Source organism: Arachis ipaensis, chromosome B6 (assembly GCF_059453495.1).
Source record: "Arachis ipaensis isolate K30076 ecotype BB chromosome B6, ASM5945349v1, whole genome shotgun sequence".
NCBI classification, from domain to species: domain Eukaryota; kingdom Viridiplantae; phylum Streptophyta; class Magnoliopsida; order Fabales; family Fabaceae; genus Arachis; species Arachis ipaensis.
The window spans coordinates 140,898,677-140,921,327 of record NC_142441.1 but is presented as its reverse complement, the minus strand read 5'-3'; the positions used below and the strand labels follow the sequence as shown (position 1 = coordinate 140,921,327).

The following is a 22,651-nucleotide window of genomic DNA, read 5'->3' as shown; positions in this document are numbered from 1 at the left end:
CATAGTTAAATCGAAGTGTTAAGGATGTAATTTTGACAGCACTTAAAAAATAGTTAAAAGTATTAAAAATATAAAAAATATTATTTTAATTTTAATAATATTTTTATAAATATTATATCAAAATTGTATAATAATAGTAGTGAACGTACTAATAAGCATTTTAAACTCCAGGGTGCTATAAACTCTTTATATATCACATGTTGGTTGCCACCTTCACATAACAAGACCCAAAAGCCTTTACCTCTAAAAATGAACGCCAAACCAATTCAGACCACACCAACATACATTCCTCCTCCAATAAGGCAAATTCCGGTTCCCCAACAACTTCCATTGCCGCCATCACCACCAACCATACCTCGTGCAATATCCATAACCGCACCCGAAACCCATGTTGCCGTCCCCGTAGTACCTCCTCCATCTATAGACCTTGATGACTCCATAACCGCCTTTTGGGACTACCAATTCCTCTTCGTCTCACAGCGATCCGAAACAACCCAACCAATCACGCTACGCCTTGTGGACGGCGTCATACCGTCGGATTTCCCCTCCGGCACGTACTATCTAACCGGACCGGGGCTTTTCTCCGATGATCACGGCTCCACAGTGCACCCACTAGACGGTCATGGATACCTAAGAGCATTCACGATTGACAACAATAGAGTGACGTACATGGCGAAATACATTAAGACAGAAGCGCAAGTAGAAGAGCATGATCCAGAAACTGACACGTGGCGGTTTACGCATAGAGGTCCGTTTTCTGTGTTGAAAGGTGGGAAGAAAGTTGGGAATACGAAGGTAATGAAAAATGTCGCGAACACTAGTGTGGTGAGGTGGGGGGAGAAGCTACTATGCATGTGGGAAGGTGGTGAGCCTTATGAGATTGAATCTGGGACGTTGGATACGATCGGACGGTATAACATGATGGACGGTCATGATGATTCGACGGAAGATAGTGATGGTGTATGGGAGGTTGCTGCCGGCCTCTTGAAGCCTATTTTGTACGGTATGTGTCCGTTTCTTCTTCTGCGTTATATTATAGCAGCTTTCTGGTTTAGACCATTATTAATTATTATTTAAACATTATTACACTTTTTCTAAGAATACATCTTTTCAATATTTTTTAATTATTTTTTTATATTTTTTAGTTTTATTTAAAAATATATAATAAAAATCACACTTCATATAATAATTAAAAAAAAAGTTAAAAGAATTGTTTTTTTACTTTCTCGTGTTTAGAATCTGTCCGATAAATTAGTATAACGAAGAGTGTTATAATATCGAGTCAGTAGATTTTATAATTTATAGTTACTAATTAATTATCATTAATATTTTTAATAATATAAAATTATATTTAATAGTATAAGATTATTTATTTTTTATATATATATTGATTAAATATTAACCAAATTTTAATAAAATACTAATTTTTTAAACTTTTTTTTGGTATAATTATACATATTATAGATTAAAAACTTCTTGATTTTGGATTGAAATATTTAATTAATTCAGTCGTTGTTAGCAACTTCTTAGATACAAACAACTTTATCTCATCCAAACAGAACCTTTTATTACATAGTTAGAAATCAGATTGTAATTTATCTAATTTTAGTTAAATATCAGATTGTTTGTAAACAAAAAAAAAAAAAAAATCAAAGATTAAATTGACTATTGACTCAAACCTTAAGTAATTTTTTTCCATATAGCTCTTATTAATTTGTCTAAAATCAAAGTATAAATTTCTAATCATTTTCTTAATTCTTAAGCATCATTAATTTGAACACTTATTTCAGATATATAATAGAAAATATTATTATTATTATTATTATTATATGATGAAATATATATTAATAATGAATTTTTTTGGGCTTGACAATTAATATAATACAAGTTAGATTATTATATTTTTTGGAGTGAAAGGTAAAAGTAGATACAGTAGGAAAACTCACAATGAAATTAAAGGTGGTAGATCAAAAAAAGATCAAAACACACACTCATCTATCCACTCCTCCTTTCTTGCAAGAAAGTGAGCAGTATCATTATGCCAATCCCCTTATAATAACAAAAATATTTGATAATAAAAAAATTTAATTAATAATAAAAATAATTTATTTATTTAATTTTTATTAATTATTATATTAATTAATAAAAATTAATAAGACAAGTTTTGATTATTTTTTATTTTTTAATATTATCCTATAATAAAGCGTTGAAATATTTATTTAATTAATAAAGTGATTACTAATATAAAAATGTCTTTATGTAAATAGAGGTGGAAGTGAACTTAGCTAAGTCGAGTTAGACCAAGTTCAAACTCAACTCACAAAAATTGAGCTTGGTTCGCGATTCGACTCATTAACAATTGAGTCTATTTCTTAAATTAAAATTCGGCTCACCAAAAATTCACGAGTTGGCTCGAGTTGACTCAAATAATAGGAACATAATTTATAATTATATTTCAATAAATTATAATTTATATATTTTAAAAAATATTTAAAAAGATCAAATTTATTTATTATCGATCTATCAGTAAATTATAAATTTTTTATTTATATTTACATCAAAATTATATATAAAAATAAATATAAAATTTTAAATAATTAAAATCATTAATATATATATATATATATATATAATCGAAGCCAACTCACGAGCTAATGAGCTGACCTTATTCAAACTCAAGTTCAACTCATTTAATCTATAAGCTCAATTACAGACTCAAACTAGGCTCATCAGCTCACGAGTTCAGCTTATCGAGCTATTAACGAGTCGAGTTCGAGTTGCATTGACTCATTTCCAGCTCTATAAGTGAATCCTGGATTTGGATTTTCTAAATTTTAGATTTCACTTTAGAGGATAAAGTGTGATTTCTCATCATTTATTTCATAAGTGAGACAAAAAAAAATATGAGAGAGAAATCATTCAAGAGTGAGAGATTATATTTTACCTTCTAAAATAAAAATCTAAAATTTAGAAGGATCAAATTCGAATAGGATAATAGTCAAAATATTAATACACATATTATATTAAATCGTTTAATAAAAAATGTCAAACTATAAAGTTATTTTTATTTTCATCACTTTCATTTAAAACTTCAACCGCGCAAATATGTTTTTATTTACTTTATTATATATTTTATATTTAATTTGTTTTTTTTATGTAAGTGTAATTGGTTTTCTATTTTTTTAAAATGATTAAAAACACTTGTAAGTGTAATTGGTTTTCTATTTTTTAAAAATGATTAAAAACACTTGAATCTCCAAGTTACGTTTAGAAACTTTTTTTTGTTCAGAAAATGAAACTAAAACTCAGTTTTTATGATAAGTTTATATATAGTTAATTAGATTTAAGTTTATGCATTGCACAAGGGTTAAGTAGTTGTTGAATGTAAATGCATTTATGAAGAAAATATAGTTAATATTTAATAATATAGTATATGACAGGGCAAAACGGAACAATAATCGAATTAAAGTGGTTCCTTTGGTCCTAACTCCTAGTTCTTATATTAAATATTGTAGACATCTAGATCGTAGAGTTAATTTTAGTTTTATTTTATGCATCACGCACCAAACAATGTGTCTTTTCTTTTATCATATATTCACTGTTAAAATTTATTGATTTATAATGTTGTACATATATAACGAAGAAATTGCTCGTATTAGCATAACCATCTAGAGTTGGAAGTTAGCTGGAGAAGTAGGAGTAGAAGCAAGTATGGATTCAAATTAAGCGACACATGGAAGTGCTTCTAATTTCTTTCCATCGAATTAAATAAATAAATAAGAAAATGAATAATTGTGGCAAAACTTAGTGTGGCACAAGGTGATATCATAACAGTATTTTCCAAGGTACTTGTTTGCGCACTAGTGTATCTGTTTTGAGGATTATTCCATTTACCCCAAAGGGAAACAAAGAAAAATAAAATAAAATTGGTTATTGATTTTTCAATTTACGGATCTTAATTATTACAAGTTAACTCTTTAAGTATATTCAATAGTATAAATAATATTCTCAAATGCTTTATTTTTATGCTGACAATAGAAAAAAATTTAAACTTAATCTCATGCATGAATATAAATACTATCTAAACTCTTAAACGAATTGAAGTTAGTTGAATGATCAATTAACTCGTTTACTTAAATAAGTGTTAGAAATTTAAATTATATTATATATATATAATAATATATAGATCAATAATAAATTTTTAAATAATTTTTTAATTTTTTATTAGTTTATCAGACTAAAAAATACAATAAAAAACGAAAATCTATCTAAATCAAACTCTTCAATATTAAACCACTATTTTAGTGACTTGTACTCTTAAATTTTTAACCTGTAATTTATTGATTACAGGTGTGTTTAAGATGCCACCAAGGAGGCTTTTGTCTCACTATAAGGTTGATTCTAGTAAGAGCAGGCTACTTACTGTTTCTTGCAATGCAGAAGACATGTTGCTTCCACGCAGCAATTTTACTTTTAGCGGTAATTAAGTTATTACAATAATAATGGCATTATTTTTTTTTCTAATATCCCTTTCAATACGTATCAACTAGCTAGATTATTTTATTTTGATAAATTTGCCGGTTATTAGCTCTTATATTTTATTTCTTGTTTTTATAGAATACGATTCCAATTTCAAGTTGTTACATAAGCAAGAGTTTAGAATCCCAGACCACCTTATGATCCATGATTGGGCTTTCACAGATACCCACTACATAGTGTTTGCCAATCGCATAAAACTTGACGTGCCAGGTAATTATTATATTATTATATTATTCCACCAAAGGTAATTATTATATTATTGATTTCCATGGATTTACTCTTCTTGTGAATAATGGTATTGTATGTAATAGTAATACGCATGTAGAAGTAGAACTAGCATCCATGTCAGGAATATTGTAATCATCTTTCTGTTAAATAAATGAATAAAGCATTAGATGTTTTCAATATTTTTTAAACCTTAAAATAATTAATTTTAATTTTATTTAATAATGATTAGTTTAGATGATAAAGATATGATTATTTAGAATAAATATTATTTTCAGTTTTTAACTATTTGTTCGAAAGTTAAACTCTCCTTTGATTTGAAAATCTTTAATTGGTTCTTAACCATCAAAATAACTAGTTTAAGTAGTTTTTGACACATCAGTATGTTACGATTTATAAAAGCAGTTTATTAGACTAACTACTTAAATGATTGAAGACCAATTAAAAATTTTTAAATTATGAAAAAACTTTGTCTTTCTGATAGATGATTAGTGATTAAAAAAATATTTATTTTTATTTAATTTTATTAACAAATTAAATTTGTAAAATAAGTAATTTTGTGATATAGTATTAAAATTTCTATAATTAAAAAGATTTATGACATGATTCATATTTTCAAATAAATAAAAAAAATAGTTTAAGAAGAAAAAATCTATGTAAAATTCACCCTTCAAATGAGAAAAGTCTATAGCAAACATGATATTAGATTTTTTATAACAAAAAAATTTGAATTTAATTTTTGTTACCCAAACAATTTTAGCATAAACAACAATATACCTATAAAGAATTTACGTTCTAAGTAAAAAAATATATATTTTGCTTAAAAAAACATGAAAGATAAATAATAATCTTATACCTCAACCCAATAATTTAAAATTTTAAAATGAGTAATTCTAAGACAATGAGAATCTATAATTTTTTTTTTTTTTTGGTGCTGGGAAAATAATTGTTGTTGTTGATGATGATCAGGATCAGTGGCAGCAGTGTGTGGGATATCACCAATGATATCAGCATTAAAAGTGAATCCAAGTAAGAACACATCGCCCATATACTTGCTTCCTCGCTTCCCAACCAAATCCAAATCCAATTTCAGAGACTGGAGAGTCCCACTTGAAGCACCTTCACGGTTATGGCTGCTCCATGTTGGCAATGCCTTTGAACTTCGTCATGCCAATGGCAATTTACATATTCAAATCACTGCTGCTGCTTGTTCTTACCAGTGGTTCAATTTTCGCAACTTATTTGGTATATATATACATATGCACTTAATAATAATATCGATAAATGATATACACTCTTTCAGCCTCTATTCCAAATATAGTTTTTTTTTTTTTTTTATAACAGTTATATTATTTACACATAAAAAATCAACTAATCGTATAAAATATATATTAAAATATAAAATATATATTAAAAATAAATTAAACAATATATATATTTATATTAAATACATAATAGTTGATTTTGTGGCTGAATTTTTTGTATGTATATATTATTTTTATTTTTTATTAGAAATTTATTTGGACATTAGTTAAAAATATGAAAATATAAACCTTTATTAGAAGAAAAATGAGTCTATTTGATCCAACAATATATAAATTATTTTATTTTCATATTCTCCTATGCATTTACATCCAACGCATTAAGCATTTAATAAGGTTCAAATATTTCTAATCACGACATTTAAGAAGAAACAAAATTAAAATAATTGACTTAGTAATCATATATTTATTCCCAAGCATTTCTAACTGAAGTTGTTTTGGTCAATATTATCAGGATACAATTGGCAAAATCAAAAGCTAGATCCATCAATAATGAACATACAAGGTGAAAATAACTTGTTGCCTCATCTTGTTCAGGTATATATCGATATTCCTCTCCCCTTTTTCTTTTCCTCTGTGCATGCACTTTTAGTTCAACGAGTCATAATTGTTCTTCTAGAAACCCAACTGTTCTTATCAAATTTTTAATTATCAAGAGAATTGGTATATAAATTTTCATTATCAAAATTTTTTATATTATATATAATTTATAAAAAAAATTATTTTGTTCATTTCAAAAGTTGAACTCGTGAATTTTTAGTTTAAATATAACACACTTACCATCTTGATTAATTTTAAATTTATTATTATTATTATTTAATTTACAAAAAAGTAAATTAATAGGTACGTTACTAGTATTTGCCATATAATAACTCATATTCTATTATGTTTGTGCAATGTTTTTTTTTCTTCTACTGTTTATCATCATTTTTTAAATTTTGAATTACATCTTTTCTTGGCTGTTTGTATCACATTCTTACTTCTCAACCTCTTTCTTTCCCTCTCGCTGTCAATTTTAATATAAACTTTTAAATAAATATAAATTAAATTATCAAAGATATATCAAAAAGTGAGTTACGCCATAAAGGAAGAGAAAGTAGAATATTCTCCTAAATAGTCATCTTGATGCTGATCAACATTTATATGAAATGATAATAATGTATGCAGGTATCAATAAAATTAGATTCTGACCACAATTGCCAAGAATGCAATGTGAAGGCTATGAAGAAATGGAAGAAATCTTCAGATTTTCCTACTATAAATCCTGCATTTTCTGGCAAGAGAAACAAGTATCTCTATGCTGCAACTACTTTAGGGTCACGTAAAACATTACCAAGCTTCCCTTTTGATACTGTTGTGAAGTTAGATTCAGAGACAGATTCTGTGCAAACTTGGACTGTTGGAAGCAGAAGATTTATTGGGGAGCCTATTTTTGTCCCAAAAAGTGATTTAGAAGAAGAAGATGATGGCTACCTCCTTGTTGTTGAGGTCAGCACAAATTTTACCAGTTCTTATTTATTTATTCTCTAAACAAATGGCGAATGATAATAAATTATGTTATTTCAATCAAGTAATTGAATAAATTCAGGATTTAACTTAGCTTAAAGAACAATTATAATCTCATTTGCAATTACAATTGCAAATATATAATATTGGAAATGAATTTTGTGAGTCATATTTTGATAATGCCACTTTTTTTTATAAATAATTCATATAAATATATGATTAAAAAAATCATGTAAATAGGAGTGACAATTTCATTACCCTACAAATTATATTGTGACATCAGTAAATGTAATTGCATCAAGTTGTATCACAGTTCTAAAAGTCATAATATATATAAGGTGAAAATTCACATATAATTACTCTAGTATAAAGTTGATAGTTGAAATTGTTAAATAATATTTTACTCAAATATGTCAAATTATTTACAGCATTCAACTTCAAATAAAGATAACTGGAAGTGAGTTTGCACTTATATATACACTCATTTTAAGTTGAAACAGGAAAAAGAAAATCATGACACAAGGACTGCATTGCTCATTGTAAAAGTTGCAATGACTTCAATCACGATAACAACCACAAATATGTATAAATACACACACACACATCAATATAAAAGTTGCAAACGAGGTTTTGTTTATGCACATTTACTTAGCTGATGTTATATATCTATTTGTTTTGCAGTATGCAGTTTCAATGCAGAGATGTTACCTTGTTATCTTGAACCCAAAAATGATAGGAACCTCCAAAGCCCTCGTCGCCAGACTTGAAATTCCAAGGCATTTAAACTTTCCCTTAGGATTTCATGGTTTTTGGGCAGCTAGCGGGAACCAAATTTAAGTTATGAAAAACCTTCTACATTAAAATGAATTTTCACTCATGGTTCGCACAATTGATGGTTGTAGTTTATATGCGTACACGAAAGAGGTTAATGTAAACAACAGGTTATAATTGAAAATTAGATTATACTAAAAATAGTGTAAATATAAGCATGAACTCAGGTTTTTTGGTTTCAAAAAAGTGGATACTTATATGAGAATGTATTCATGTGAAAATAATAATTAAGATGCATATATATTATATTAAATAACTTAGTCTAACATGTCAAATCATTTAATAATTCTTAATTAATAATTTACACATCAAGACATCTTCTCATGAATAATTACATTGAATAAATGACACAAAAGTATGAGGAGCTGTACAATCAACGAACAAAAAGTAACAAACAGTAAACAAAAAAGGTTATTGACTAATTTTTTTCCTATTTCAGGTTAGTGACTTTATTATATAATAATGATTACATTTGTAGATAGGTTATATGCAATACTATCTTTACAATAATTGCTTAAACAGTTTTAGCTAAATACATTAAAGTATTTACTTATCAAACTTCTTATGATATATATGACATTATATGTTAATCAAAATTATATTTCTGTATATTACAAAGATTATCGTAAAAGACTGTAAAAGTATGTTGAGGTCCAAATTTTCAGAGAAATAAACAAAAATTAATTAGGATAAAATGATTGTTTAGCTATGTTACTTTTGATATAAGACAATTTATATTATTAAAAGATATAAAATTATCTTTTATTGAGTTGTCTTAGTATGATACTTTTACAATTATAAAGAATATCTTTTGAATTTTTAAATGTTATCAAATTTATTTTGAGGAATATATTGATCTTCTTTTTGTGATCAATAAGTTAATAAATTAAGAAAAAATAAAAGACAAATAATAAAAATGTTAACCCTTAACATTTATGAATTATTTATTCCAAAGTATATAAGAATGTTAATTAAAAAAAAAACTTCGTACTTGACATTAGCTATTAAACTTGTTATTGTAATTGTGTGAAAATAGGGAGACTAAATTGACTGTTACTCCTACTCCTAGCTTATTATATTAGACTTGCATTAATAGTTAGTGAGCATATTTGTACAAGTAACCCCAAATGATAATTGTAGAACTCTAGTTATCGGTGAACTTTACCTTACTGAGAATTCGTAATTGCCGCTGAAATCTAACTTATTTGGAATTTTCACACTGGACTCGATGGAAGCAGATTAGTATTCAACCATTGTGACAATCAATGTCGAACTTAATAGATACTCAAGCACTAATATCTCACAATTAGGTTGTGTGTACTACTAGCAAGTAGCAAAGCCATAACCTAGAAATGCATAACCTTTTAGCCTATTCTCAAGAGACAAGCCTACAACAACTCAATAAGCAAACATTTTCGAAAGTAGAATAAAAAACGAAATTTAAAAAATGGATGGTAGTATATCACCCTGAATTGGCAAGAGCCGATTGCAATACATCTTCAAGATATTTCTCCGCATCAGCATATTGTCTTTTCTTATCCTCAATAGCCAAGGCAGCCAAAGCTTTATCCTGGAAAATTCCCATTAGCCATAAAATGTTAGAATAGACAAAACATAGTTACTTTTTATACACTTATTCCACTCAATAACTCTTTACTGACATTAAATTTCATTCATCCAAACTTTGAATTAAAAGTCCACCATACAGATCATGTGAATGAAATTTCATAACGTTTGAAAATAATTTGGTGCTTCGTCATCCTCTTTATTTTGACAAATTTTATTTTTATTTTAAAAATACAAGTAAATGTTGACTAATAGAAAAAAACAACCATTGATGTCCTACCTTTTTGAAAATTTGATCATTAAGATAATATAATCAACTCAGTTGGATTCGTAAATTTCAATGTTGATAGAGAATTATCAGTGAACGGATAAGTTTTCCTCTTAGAGTAAACGGATTCCCAAATATATATATAGTTCAGCACGCGAGCAAAAACTGGAGAGAATGTAAAATATCAAATACCGGCGGCAAATCTTGGTAGCTCCTTAGTGTCTCAAGGATGGGCTTAGTTTTCTTCTCCAACTCCTTTTTATGCTCAGCCATTTCAACTAACACCCTGTGGCTAATCTCTGGGGTATAGCCTGCATGATTGAGAACTGCCTGCAAAAGATCAGAAGAATTAAGGAATGTAGCGAAATAACAACTATGTCAATTGGCAACAACGTTAACAGGCAATCAACGATTACAATTTACTAGTTTTAGAGTCTTTATACAAAAAGTGCTCCAGAAAACCCCCATTTGCTATAAAGAAAATGGCAAGCACGGTATGATGTATGAAATCTATAATCGCCAGCCTTAAAACGTCAAGAGATCCCAAAATTTTAAACCTTTATCAGGAACTTCTATCACCCCAACAATTTAGACTTCAATGTAGTGTGCTGGGAAATAGGTGACCCGAACTTGATACCAATAAAAACTTCTGATGAAAGCATAAAAGAACTTTATACTATAAACATGATTTATGGTAGGATACTATTCTCTAGTCTAATCCATCAAACTGGTCTCACCTAGTGGAACAGAGCAAGGTTGTTATTGTTTAACAGAACAGAATATTCAAGTTTAAACTTTGGGTAGGCTGATTCTACAAGATCCATATGTCCTTATTGATCAAGCTAGTTAATCAAAGATAGATATTGAAACGATTCTTAAATGAAACCTTTCAACATCTTCAAACATTTAAAGTATCAATTCATCTAGAGGTTTCAAGATAAATAAGAAAAAAACTTGAGAACATATGATGTTCTATGTCTTAGGAAAGTTGTTTAGAATGCAAGCAAAATATCTGTCCTACTGTATGGATTAATGGGTGCAAACTATAAAGGTGGATAATTCACAGTTTCTCCAATGACAGTAGTTTGCTTCTATACTCCCTGTCTGCGAAGTAGAAAACAACAACTCTTTGGCTATACTATTTTATCTACTTACTTATCCTCATCACTGACTATAACCCTTGCATGCTAGTTCTTCATCCTATCGCTTTCCATCCAAAATATAAATACAAACTAAATTTTGAGGACATAAACAAGAAGCATTACCTTGTAATTGGCGCATTGTTGTATGTATTGTCTTTCTTTTGCAGCCATTACTTGCAAGTTTGTCTTCCAGTTTTCCATCTGAACCTCACATGGAGGTAATTCATCTTCTAGTTGGGCAAGAGTTCTGCCAAAATTTATTTCGTAAAACTGAGTAGAAAATGAAAGAACATTTTTGACAAAAATTAACATACTTCTCAGTTTCACATCTACATTTCCAAGAAATTGTGCTTGCAAGAAGCACACAGAAACATAATTCATTTTAAAACTTACCTTTTTAGATATGTAAGTCTGGCTATAGCCTTTCTAGTGTAGTCAAGGAGAACCTTGGACTCTTTCTGCACTTTAGCCCTTTTCTCCTCAACACCAGTTTTCCGCAAGGAAATATCACCCATTGCTACAAGAAAGCTAAATACAGCCTTCAAGGTTCAAACTTCAAAGCAAAATATAGAAATAAACAATATTAAAATTCCCATCCCAAAAAAGATTTGGTAAAGCAAAACCAACCTACTGAGTTCAGTGTCCCTTATATTCAACAAGTTAGCCACATTGGCAAGAACTTGTGCAGATGCAACCACATTTGAAGGCAAACTCTCCTGTGCCAAACCCACATTCTCCAAAATCTCTCTAATTCTAGCAGCTACACAATGAAACCAACACAGAGATCAAGTTCAGGACAACACTGCAATTTTAAGAACCCAGCCAAAATTTACCAAACCACTTATCCATGATGAACAAGAGACCCTAAATTCATCAATTTCAATCAATTGTCCAAAATATTTTTAACCCTGAGAGTTACAACGACAATACCACATTAGTAAATGTTAGATTTGTTTTGTTTTCTGGTCTCATTCCAATATTTCAATTGATAAGAACAGTGCTACAATCACCAAGACGAACAAGCATGCTACCTCGATTTCATTTATTTTTAAAAGAAACTATAGAACCAGCATTCCTTTAATAAAATCTTGAAGATGAATAAAGCATATCAATCAAAAACAAAAACAGAAAATTAATCAAACCAGCTCTAAATTCCTGGAAATTTAGTATTCAGCGAAGCCACATTTAGCAAACACCTCATTCATCACCCATGAACAACAACCAGATCCAAAACCATAAGATTAATCAAGTAGTAAACTTCAAAAAAATTCCTAGCATCCATTCTATCCGATTCTCAACTCAAACGGTTACGTATTGAATTCTTCTTGAGATCGGTACATAATTTAATTTCAACAAAAATCTGCACATGCCATCATTTGATGTAAAATGAGCATAAGTAACTTGATCAAAGTATTGTCCTTCAAACAATCATCATCATCGTCATCTCAGATCACAAACCAAGAAAATAATAATAATTAAGAATAGAAAAATAGAATTCATCAAATCTGGACTTAGGAATTCCAGTAATCAATCCCTAATAGAAAAAAGATAAAATTAAAAATTAAAAAAGGAAATTGGTAAAGCGAGAATTGAGGCCCCAGTCAACAATAAATCTATAACTTCCATGATGCAGGAGTCTCACTAACTTGAATTAACTTGAATCACGGTTAATTAGAACCGTACCTTGGGATCGGTACTCAGAGGCCTTCTGGCGGAAATCGCGAGCGACGAGACGCGCAGCTTCGTCTTTGGCTTTGGAGACGGTTAAGAGACTATGCAAATGCGAGACGCTGCGAGGCGTGTACTCAAACTCTGGGACGGGTTTGCCGGCGGCTTCGAATGTCTTCGCCAGCCACTCACTCACTTCCCCAATCCGAGAAGACGCATCGGAGCCACTCTTCGGTTCTGGCACCGCAGGATTCTGATCGGCCATTCGTAATTCGAGCCGGGAGAGAGAGAGTGCGAAAATGAGAGGTGATTTTGGGATTTGTATTGACGTCACAGCTTGTTGCTGAAGATCGGCGGTGTCAGAGAAAGGCGTAGATGTCGCCGGGAAGGCCTGATCGGATGCTCTCGCTCACTGGTGGGGAAATAGTGGGTTGAAATTGAAATTGAAATTGAAATTTGAATTAATCTTTGTTCCTGTTCCCCACTATTAAAATACGATTATGTCTTAAGGACACTAAAATTAACTATTAAATCAGTATAAGATATAGGTTAAAATATAAATATATTTTATCACATATATATTTATATATAAATATATTAATAATTAATTTTAATTATTAATTTTAGTGTATAAATAATAATTTTTATTAAAATATTAAATAATTATTCAAATCATTCTTTTAAAATTTAAAAATCTAACACTTTTGTTTTTGTTATTTTAAAATACACAATATAATCTTTTATATTTATTTTTAATAGACAACATAATTTTTATCAATAATTTTTATCAAATTTAATTCAAAAAATAAAAATAACTTTTAAAAAATTCTCAAAATAATTTTTAAAATATTTTAAAAATTTTAAAATAATTATTTTAATTAAACCGATCACATTAAAAGAAGAATGTACTATTTAATATTGATAAATATTAAAGACTATTTTGTATATTTTAAAATCTAAAAAATTAAAGTATTGGTTAATAAAATCTCAAAAACTAATTTAGATAATTATTTTAAAATATTTATATAATTTTAAATTAGTCTTTAAAGCTACTTGCACAAAGAAGTTCTCCAAAATTTTAATTACACCACAAATATTTTCAATATTAAAAAAATTATACAACGTTAGTTTTTGTGCCTTTTTTGAGATTTTTTATTTAAATAAATAAAATAAATGTAATAATTACCAAAATAAATAATTTTAAAAATATTTACCGATTTAAATTCTCTAGTCTTATCTCGTTTACACTATAAACGAGATGATATTTTATGTATTTCGTTTACAGTGTAAATGAGATATGACACGTCAGCTGCAATATGTCTGTCTCGTTTACACTGTTTGTATTTATAAATAGAAGTTGTTTACAGCGGCAGTCTGGGCCTCATTTTGACTGAGTCAACCTCTTTCTCTCCTCTTTTGTCCCTTTCTTACCCTATTTTAGACTGATACGGTGATGGCGCGCGCCAGGCAGGGAACAACAAAGACATCAACAGGCTGAACGACACATCACATTACGCCGGGGTGGGGCGGCCAACTTCGAGGTTAGTTGCGTTCTGTTTGTTTAATCTAAGTATGTGACCATTGTTAAGGTAATCCTGAATTGACAAGAACGTAGTTAAATAGTTTAGTGATAGGTCTCTAAAAGGAATTTAGAACTCTATTTGCTTGTGCAAGGTTGTTATAACTTAATTGTTGGTTTGGAGCTTTTTTTTTTCTTGTGCTAGGTTGTTAGTATGTATAACATTCTAATTATGAAGGGTATCCTGGCATATGTAATTTAGAGACATGTGTAGGCTAGAAACATGGAAGTATGTTCTTAATTAGAAGTAACTGTAAGTTAGATAGAAATATTTGCTTTGTATCATATGTTAAGCTGATCTAAACACACAAAAAAAAGAGTAAGAATTCAATAATATGCATAAATTTATGATCATCTCTTTATAAGACTGAATTTTTATTTTATTGTTCAGAGGCCTCGCCTTCTACTGCCCCGATGAGTGAGCCATATCCTTCCTCCGCCAGACGCCATCGTCCCATATCTGGATAAGGTTGGATTCGGCACTCGTGAAGCGATGGCGTCCGGAGACGCACACATTTCATCTCCCGTGGGGTGGGGTCACTATCACCCTGCAGGACGTGACGTACCACCTAGGCCTACACGCACACGGCAACCCCGTTGGAGGGTGCCTCCGTGACTTCGGTAGGTGGTACAGCATGGAGATGTGGGTTATGGTGGAGCAGCTTCTTGGTGTCAAGCCTCCAGTGGCGACACAGTAGGTTGCGCAGAGGAAGGAGTCTTTCACACTGAAGCTAGTGTGGTTGCGGGATCGTGTCCGCCAGATGCCCCCCGACCGACGACCCGGAGATCCTCCGACAGTACGCTAGGTGCTATATTATGTTACTGATCGGAGGGTATCTGATGACAGACAAGTCTAACAACCTGGTGCACATACGTTGGCTACCGCTTCTCCGGGACTTCGGGGAGTGTAGGGCATTATCTTGGGGCTCGGCTGTGCTGGCCTGGACGTACCAGTCACTCTGTTCGGCGGCACAGCGGGGCATCACGAACATCGCCGGTTGCACTCCGCTGTTGATGAGCTGGATTTATCAGAGATTTCCTCAGTGGTGTCCACCAGATAGAGGAATCTACCAGTATCCGCTGGCTGCGAGGTAACCAATGTTTATTTTTGTATTTGCATTAAATATTGTTGTCAATTCATATGGTTTGTTACTTAACGAATTGTATATATTTCCTTTATTGTCAGGTTGGTTGGATTGCAGTAGTAGAGTAGGGATCAGCATTAGGCCAGGGTCCTGCATTGGAGGGTTTCGATCGACCAGTTACGATTCGATGAGGTTAGTCATGAAATAAAATATATTGTGATTTTAAATACTTGTTGTGTTGTCGTACGTTATATTTTCGACAGTTAGATAGATAGCATATGGTTACTGATGTCGGAGATATTTTTTATTCAGTTTGCATGGAGAGTCTACGATGAACCTGTGATGCAGGCTCTGTGCCTGCACTGGTTCCGTGAGGAGGAGGAGTGGGGGACCTGGTTGTCAGCCGTCCCGCTGGTCTGCTTCAACATTGTCCGGTTTTACCACGTTGATCGGGTGAAACGGCAGTTCAATGGGGAGCAGCAGGTGCCAGGCACTCCAGTGAATCTTGACAGGTATGAATGTTGGATAGTTTTTTGAAATTTATATGAATGTAGTTGTTTGTTATTCTGATAGTGATACTAGTTTATTTACTTAATGTATTGAACGATAGGTATCTGACCATCATTGGCCGTGGTGAGGATGTCTGGTGGCCAGAGCGACTCCAGCAGTGGTACGATGGTTGGTCCCAGAGGTTCGATCCCGGTCGCAGGATCACCGTGCTTTACACGTTTGACACCAGGCCGAACAGATGATACTATGATTGGTGGCGTGAGGCTTGCCGTGTGCGGCATCTATCGGGGCAGGAGGTTTTGGAGGACCCGAGGCTCGTAGAGTTATCCCCCGACGTCCAACCCACTGCCAGCCAGCCGAGAGACGATCTCACCCTTCCGAGTTGCCCCCCGACGTCCAGCCACACCGCTTCTCATGTCGCTCGTTCTCATCCATATCATTCTGGAATCTGGTGGACACGAGCCTTCCAGTCGCCTTCCGACGCATGACTGGATTAGGACGCAGCATCGTCCCATGCCACTCCGCCCACAACGACTCGTCAGGGATAGGGGAAAACTCTATCTCATACACCTTGAACACAGCTTCCTATTTGTACACTGGATGCACATATGGGGCCCACTCAATGCTAGCGGCGGCGCACTCGGCTAGTGCGTGGCGGCACGGATAGTGGAGAGATTGGAATAAGCCACAATCACACGTACCGTCCGATAGCCGAACACGGAAGGAACCTCCCCCCATCCTTCGAACGGCTTTAGCTCCTCCATAATAAACACAAAGGCCTGCATATTACAATGAGTGAGATGCATCTTTGGTATCCCTTCTCTGTTCTTCTCAATGGCGGCCAAGAGTCTTTGGGAGAAGCGGCATCCAGCCACCAGCTGTGACTGTGCCTCCCTGCCCTTCGTCACAAAAAACTTCTGCAATGTTTAGTACGTGATGCGCACAATGGCAGAAATCAGCAAGTATCGGGTCCCCTTCAACACTGCATTGATACACTCGGACAGATTTGTGGTCATGTGACCAAACCGCCGCCCGCTGTTGCAATGTTGTAGCCAAATCTCCTTCCTGAAATGACCCGCCCAGTCCACCATCGACGGGGAGACTCCTCTCAAAGCATCCATGTACCACTCGTACCCAGCCTTACTTGGACTGTAAGCAGCGTTAATGAGGTATCTGTTGCCCTAAGCTGACTTGAACCGAGTCATAAAATTCGCAGCCATGTGTCTGATGCAGTAAGCATGGAAGGCTCTTGGGGGATGCCAACCACTATCATTGGAGCTTAGCGCGGCCTTGATGGCCTGAGATCTGTCGGAGATAACCAGCAGGCCGTCCTGTGGGGTAACGTGGCATCTCAGATTAGTAAGGAAGAACGATCATGACTCGGTGCTCTCGGACTCCACAATGGCAAAAGCAATACGCAGGATGTTATTATTCCCATCTTGTGCCACCGTAATAAGCAACACTCCACCGTACCTACCATACAGATGCGTGCCGTCTACAGATACAAAGGGCTCGCAATGCTTGAAGGCCTCGACACATGACGGAAAAGCCCAAAATACCTTGTTGAACATATTGTAGTCGCGTACCAGGAGGTATCCATCATAGAACAGTTTGACGCGTAGGTCACATATGGTACCAGGAAAACAACTCTGCAGTACTTGAAGCAGCTTCGGCACCTTATTGTACGACTCTTCCCAATCCCCGTATATCTGTGCACTTGCTTTTTGCTTGGCCATCCACACCTTTCTATAGAATGGTTTGAAGTGATAGCTTACCTGGACCGCACCTTGCAAAATCGGATTGCTCATAGAAGGGTTGGACTGAATTAACGGCAAGATGACCTTGCAGATCAGACTACTATCTAACTCACGATGGTTTTGAGACATGGTAGATACTAGACAACTGTGCACACTACCAACCCTCCGAACCTCCCTGAACACAACAAAACAGTATTGCTTTAGCCATGTTTCAAACCTACTTAATATATAGTACAGAAGTATTGAAAAGCACAAGTAAAGTTGAGCTTACCAGTATTCGAGGTTCTGCCAAAGGGCCACACGGAGGCTCCATTGACACCCATTCTCAGCTTGACGGTATTGCACATGGTACTTTAACCGGATCGATTCGATCACCTGGTACTCCGCACTCCTGCGAATACTGTAGTTCTTCACACCCTGAAGCACTACCTCTCGGCTTCTAAACCTGTGGCCGACCCGAAACTCTACACCACCGTTTAGATTGTAATCATCTTCATCAGTGTCAGAAAACGGAGTCCTCTCATGCATGGCGTTCAGATCCAGACTGTGATAGTGAGATGGCACTACCGATAGCGCCGGAATTGGGTGAGGTGGAGTCCGGACATGGTGCGCCACTGATGCGTGAGCATCTTTCCTATCTTTTTCTAGTGAATTTGCATCAAATTTATTGAGTTTAATAAAGAATTAATTATCTTTTAGCCAATATGGATGCTACTTTGAGTCTTTTGCAATTTTGTTTATTTTAGGTAGTATTTGGCAGAATTTGATAGAGTTTCTGCAGCACAAGAATCAAAGGAGATGGTAGCGAGGAGCGACGCGTACGCGTGAATTTGGAACTTTCCATGGCGACGCGTGCGCGTGACTGACGCGTGATTTGAAGATTTGCTCAGCGACGCGTACGCGTGACTGACGCGTACGCGTGACATGCGCCACGTGCAAGAAACGCAGAAAAATGCTGGGGCGATTTCTGTGCTGTTTTAACTCAGTTTTCAGCTCAGAAAATACAGATTAGAAGTTGTAGAATGGACAAAACATGTGGTCCCCACCCATCAACTGAAGACTTGTTAATTAATTCAAATTTAAATTCAAATCTTAAATTTGGAAAAGATATTATTTTTATTTTTAATTTTAAAAATTAGATTTTAAATTTATTAGGATTAGTTATAAAAGGAATGCCAACAGAGTGATTCGAAGACGGGAACATTATTCCTATTCCAATTTACAATCCTTATTTTTCACTCCGAACCATGAGCAACTAATCCTCCATTGTTAAGGTTAGGAGTTCTGTCTATTGTATGGATTGATATTATTATTTTTCTATTTTAATTTATGTTTTGATTTATATTTCAATAATTATTTTCGTTCTTTATTCTATGAATTTGGGTGGAACAGAAGTATGATCCATGTTCTAATTGAGTTCTTGTATAACTTGGAAAATCTCTTTACTTGAACAATAGCTTGAAAACATATTATCCTGAATTCCTAATTGTTTGTATTTAACGGGATACGTGACATATAATCCCTTTATTTTTGAATAATTAGGATTCTTGTGGCATATGAACTAGAATTTGATCGTCACCCTCTAATTGGAATTAATTGACCAAGGAATTGACAGTTGATGAATTTTAGAGGAGACTAGGAAGGTCTAAGGAATTAGGGTCTAGTCACAAATAGTTTGCCATGAATTAAATCTTGCATGATTAAAATAGTTAGTAAGAAAAGTAAATCCGAAAAAATAGATAACTCTGAAGTATTAATTGCCTTCTCAATATTTTATTCCCAACTTATTTATCTACCTATCTTTAATATTCTAAATTTACTGTTAATGCTTTTGAACTTCCAAACACTATTTTCTATTTGTCTAACTAAGCCTACCAAACACTATTGTTGCTTAATCCATCAATTCTCGTGGGATCGACCCTTACTCGCGTAAGATATTACTTGGTACGATCCAGTGCACTTGCCGGTTAGTCTGTGATTATAAATACCACACTAAGGTAGCGTTTGTTTTGAGGTACTGAGACAGAGACTGAGAGACTGAGACTCAGTATCGTGTTTGTTAGTTCAGAGACTGGTACTAAAATTTCTGTCTCTGTCTCTAAAATTTCAGTATTTCAGTACCTCCAAAAAGTAGGGACACAGGGGACTGAAATTTTTAGAGATGGAGACTGAAACTTTAATAACATTTTATACCTAAAATACTTTCATTTCAATTAATTAATTCCAATTTTACCCTTCGTGCAAATTAAATTAGAGTTTCATTCTTGTTTTAATTCCTGTCTCTCATTTTGCACCAAACAGAATACTGAGATTTATTTCAATCCGTGTCTCTTAGTTTCTGTCTCTCAGTCTCAGTTTTTCCGTCTCTGTCTCTCCACCAAACGCTACCTAAGTTTTTAGCGCCGTTGTCGGAAATTGACTATGATTAACAACTATTAGTTATTTGATTGTTTAGATTAGGCATTTTAATTTTAATTTTATTTAAATATTATTTTATTATTTTTCAAAAAAAAAATTAAAAAATTTTCCTTGTTTTCTTCCTTTTCGTTCATAACCCCCCCCCCTGTCTTCGTTTGGTTTGATTTTATTTTTTTTCTTTCTTTCCGTGCATTCCTTTTCTTTTCTTTTTATTAATTTTTAATTTTTATTTTCTTGTTTTCAAAACTGTTCGTTTTTCATTTATTTTTTCTTTTTATTTTTATTTTCTTTTATTTTCATTTTTTTTCTTTTCATTAATTTTTATCTTTTTATATTTTATTAGTTTTATTTTATTTTTGTCTTTAAAAAAATATTTAATAATAATTTTATACTAGTAATTTTTCTTAATTTCTAAAACTAAGTTTGGTGTCTCCTAGTTAGTTTTATTTTAATTTTTTTTATTTTAATTTTTAGAATTTTGTTATTTCTTCTTTGCTTTCCTGTTTACCACATAGTGCGTTTAATTCTGTTTGGTATTTTGTGCTAAGGAAAAATGATGGAGAGAGATCATATGGGTTACTACTCACACCCGAGTAGTGACTCATATTATTGTGGATGGAAGAACTACCCAAATTTTGGTTGACAAAGTCAAAACCAAAGAAACTTCAGTGCTCCATGTTCTAACTATCAAGAACCACCATCTCCATATCCATACCAAGAACGACCACCTCTCTATCCATATCAAGAACCATCATCTTTTTACTCTTATCAAGAACCATCACTTCCTTCTTATTCATATCAAGAGCCACCATCTCCCTATTAATCTCAAATACCATCAGATATTGAGCTTCTCATGAAAGAATTCTTACATGATATAAAGACGAGTGTCAAAAATGTAGAGAAACATGTGCAGTCGATTATCAAGTCCCAGGAAGAGGAACAAGCAAATTTCTTCCCAAGAGATATAATGCAGGATCCTATGGAAGAAAGTGAGGAAATCAATCAAAGGAGTTTATACTCCAGTGAATTAGAGGATTTTCCACCCTCACATATAGAAGAAAAGGAAGATGTAAAAATAAAGGAGGTTGATGCACCAACAAAGAAGGAAGATGCACAAACAAAGAAGGTTGCAAGGGATGAAAACAATTATGGAAATCTACACTCCAATGAAGCAGAGAGTGGCATGGAGGGTGAGTTTATTGAACCACCAATTCAAGAAGTTCTTGATGAAGGGTACACTCTAACCATCACACAACACCCACATGTTGAAATCAAAGATGTGAAGATAACCAAGGGAAGCACTAAAAAGAGAATTGTGACAATAAAACAGAAGAAAATATCTATGAAGAAGAAAAGGTCAGCAAAAAGCAATCCAACCTCTACCCCAACAAGCAAGGTGAATCAAGCTAATCACAATAAAAGAAAGCTTGTTAGGAGGAATTTATATCAAGGGGCACTAATTTTCACCTCTCTCCCCTTGGAGACATTTCTTTTAACCAACTGGAAGAAGAGGAAGAAACTTCAATAATCAAGTGTCAAGCTAGTGACGTTAAAGAAGCGCTTGTCGGGAAGCAACCCGATAATTTCGTATCCTTAGTTATTTTTTGTAGTAGTAGTTTTCTTACTTATTTAAGTTATATTGAGTTTTTACTATTTTACTGATCATGCAGCTATTTTATCATAGGAACCGAACACCTCAAGCTATAAAAAACAAAAAACAAAAAAAAAGAGCACACGACGCGCAAGCGTCGCTGACGCGTACGCGTCAGTCATGTGTGCGTGAAAAATAACTTTGAACAAAGAGTTGCATGGGAATGATGCGAAAATGATGCCTCTAGCACAAACAAACCCACGCGTACGCGTATCCCACGCGTACGCGTCACTCATGATTTTGGCACTCCACGCGTCCGCGTCATCGACGCGTACGCGTGACCTCGCAATCGGCGTAAAAGGTGTTTGGGCAGAGAGTTATGCTGGCTTGGGGCTGGAAGTGTGCTAAAAGCACAAAATTGCCCATGCGTATGCGTCCCTGATGTGTGCGCGTCATTTGACCAATCAGCCATCCACGCGTGCGCGTGCATGACACGAACGCGTCGTATGCCAATATTGGTTCCATAGCCACGCAAACAGAGAGTTACGCGTGCGCGCGGCTGGCTTCGAGCGAATTGCGCAAAACCCAGGGCACGCGGACGCGTGCCTGACGCTGACGCGTCATCAAGGAAGTTCCGCGACCCA

At 33.4% G+C, this 22,651-nt stretch overlaps 2 protein-coding genes across 3 annotated transcripts; one reads left to right on the top strand and one right to left on the bottom strand.

The window, feature by feature from the left end:
- The first annotated feature begins 221 nt into the window (after window positions 1-221).
- Window positions 222-8,564, top strand: CCD7 (carotenoid cleavage dioxygenase 7). The gene is made up of 7 exons (XM_088491255.1): window positions 222-1,003; window positions 4,351-4,479; window positions 4,618-4,749; window positions 5,734-6,009; window positions 6,541-6,623; window positions 7,254-7,574; window positions 8,274-8,564. The coding sequence occupies exons 1-7, from the start codon at window positions 250-252 to the stop codon at window positions 8,427-8,429; spliced, it is 1,851 nt and encodes a 616-aa protein (XP_088347381.1). The 5' UTR covers window positions 222-249; the 3' UTR covers window positions 8,430-8,564.
- Window positions 8,565-9,652: 1,088 nt separating this feature from the next.
- Window positions 9,653-13,543, bottom strand: AUG1 (HAUS augmin-like complex subunit). 2 transcript variants are annotated; one of them, XM_016307119.3, is made up of 6 exons: window positions 13,083-13,543; window positions 12,027-12,159; window positions 11,793-11,927; window positions 11,523-11,646; window positions 10,450-10,587; window positions 9,653-9,993 (listed from the first exon to the last, which is right to left on the bottom strand). In XM_016307119.3, exons 1-6 carry the CDS (start codon window positions 13,330-13,332, stop codon window positions 9,886-9,888), a joined length of 888 nt encoding a protein of 295 aa, XP_016162605.2. In that variant the 5' UTR covers window positions 13,333-13,543; the 3' UTR covers window positions 9,653-9,885. The 2 variants fall into 2 exon arrangements, with proteins under 2 accessions (XP_016162605.2, XP_088347382.1); XM_088491256.1 differs by having other exon boundaries at window positions 11,793-11,916; window positions 12,031-12,159; window positions 13,083-13,530.
- Between the last annotated feature and the right edge of the window lie 9,108 nt (window positions 13,544-22,651).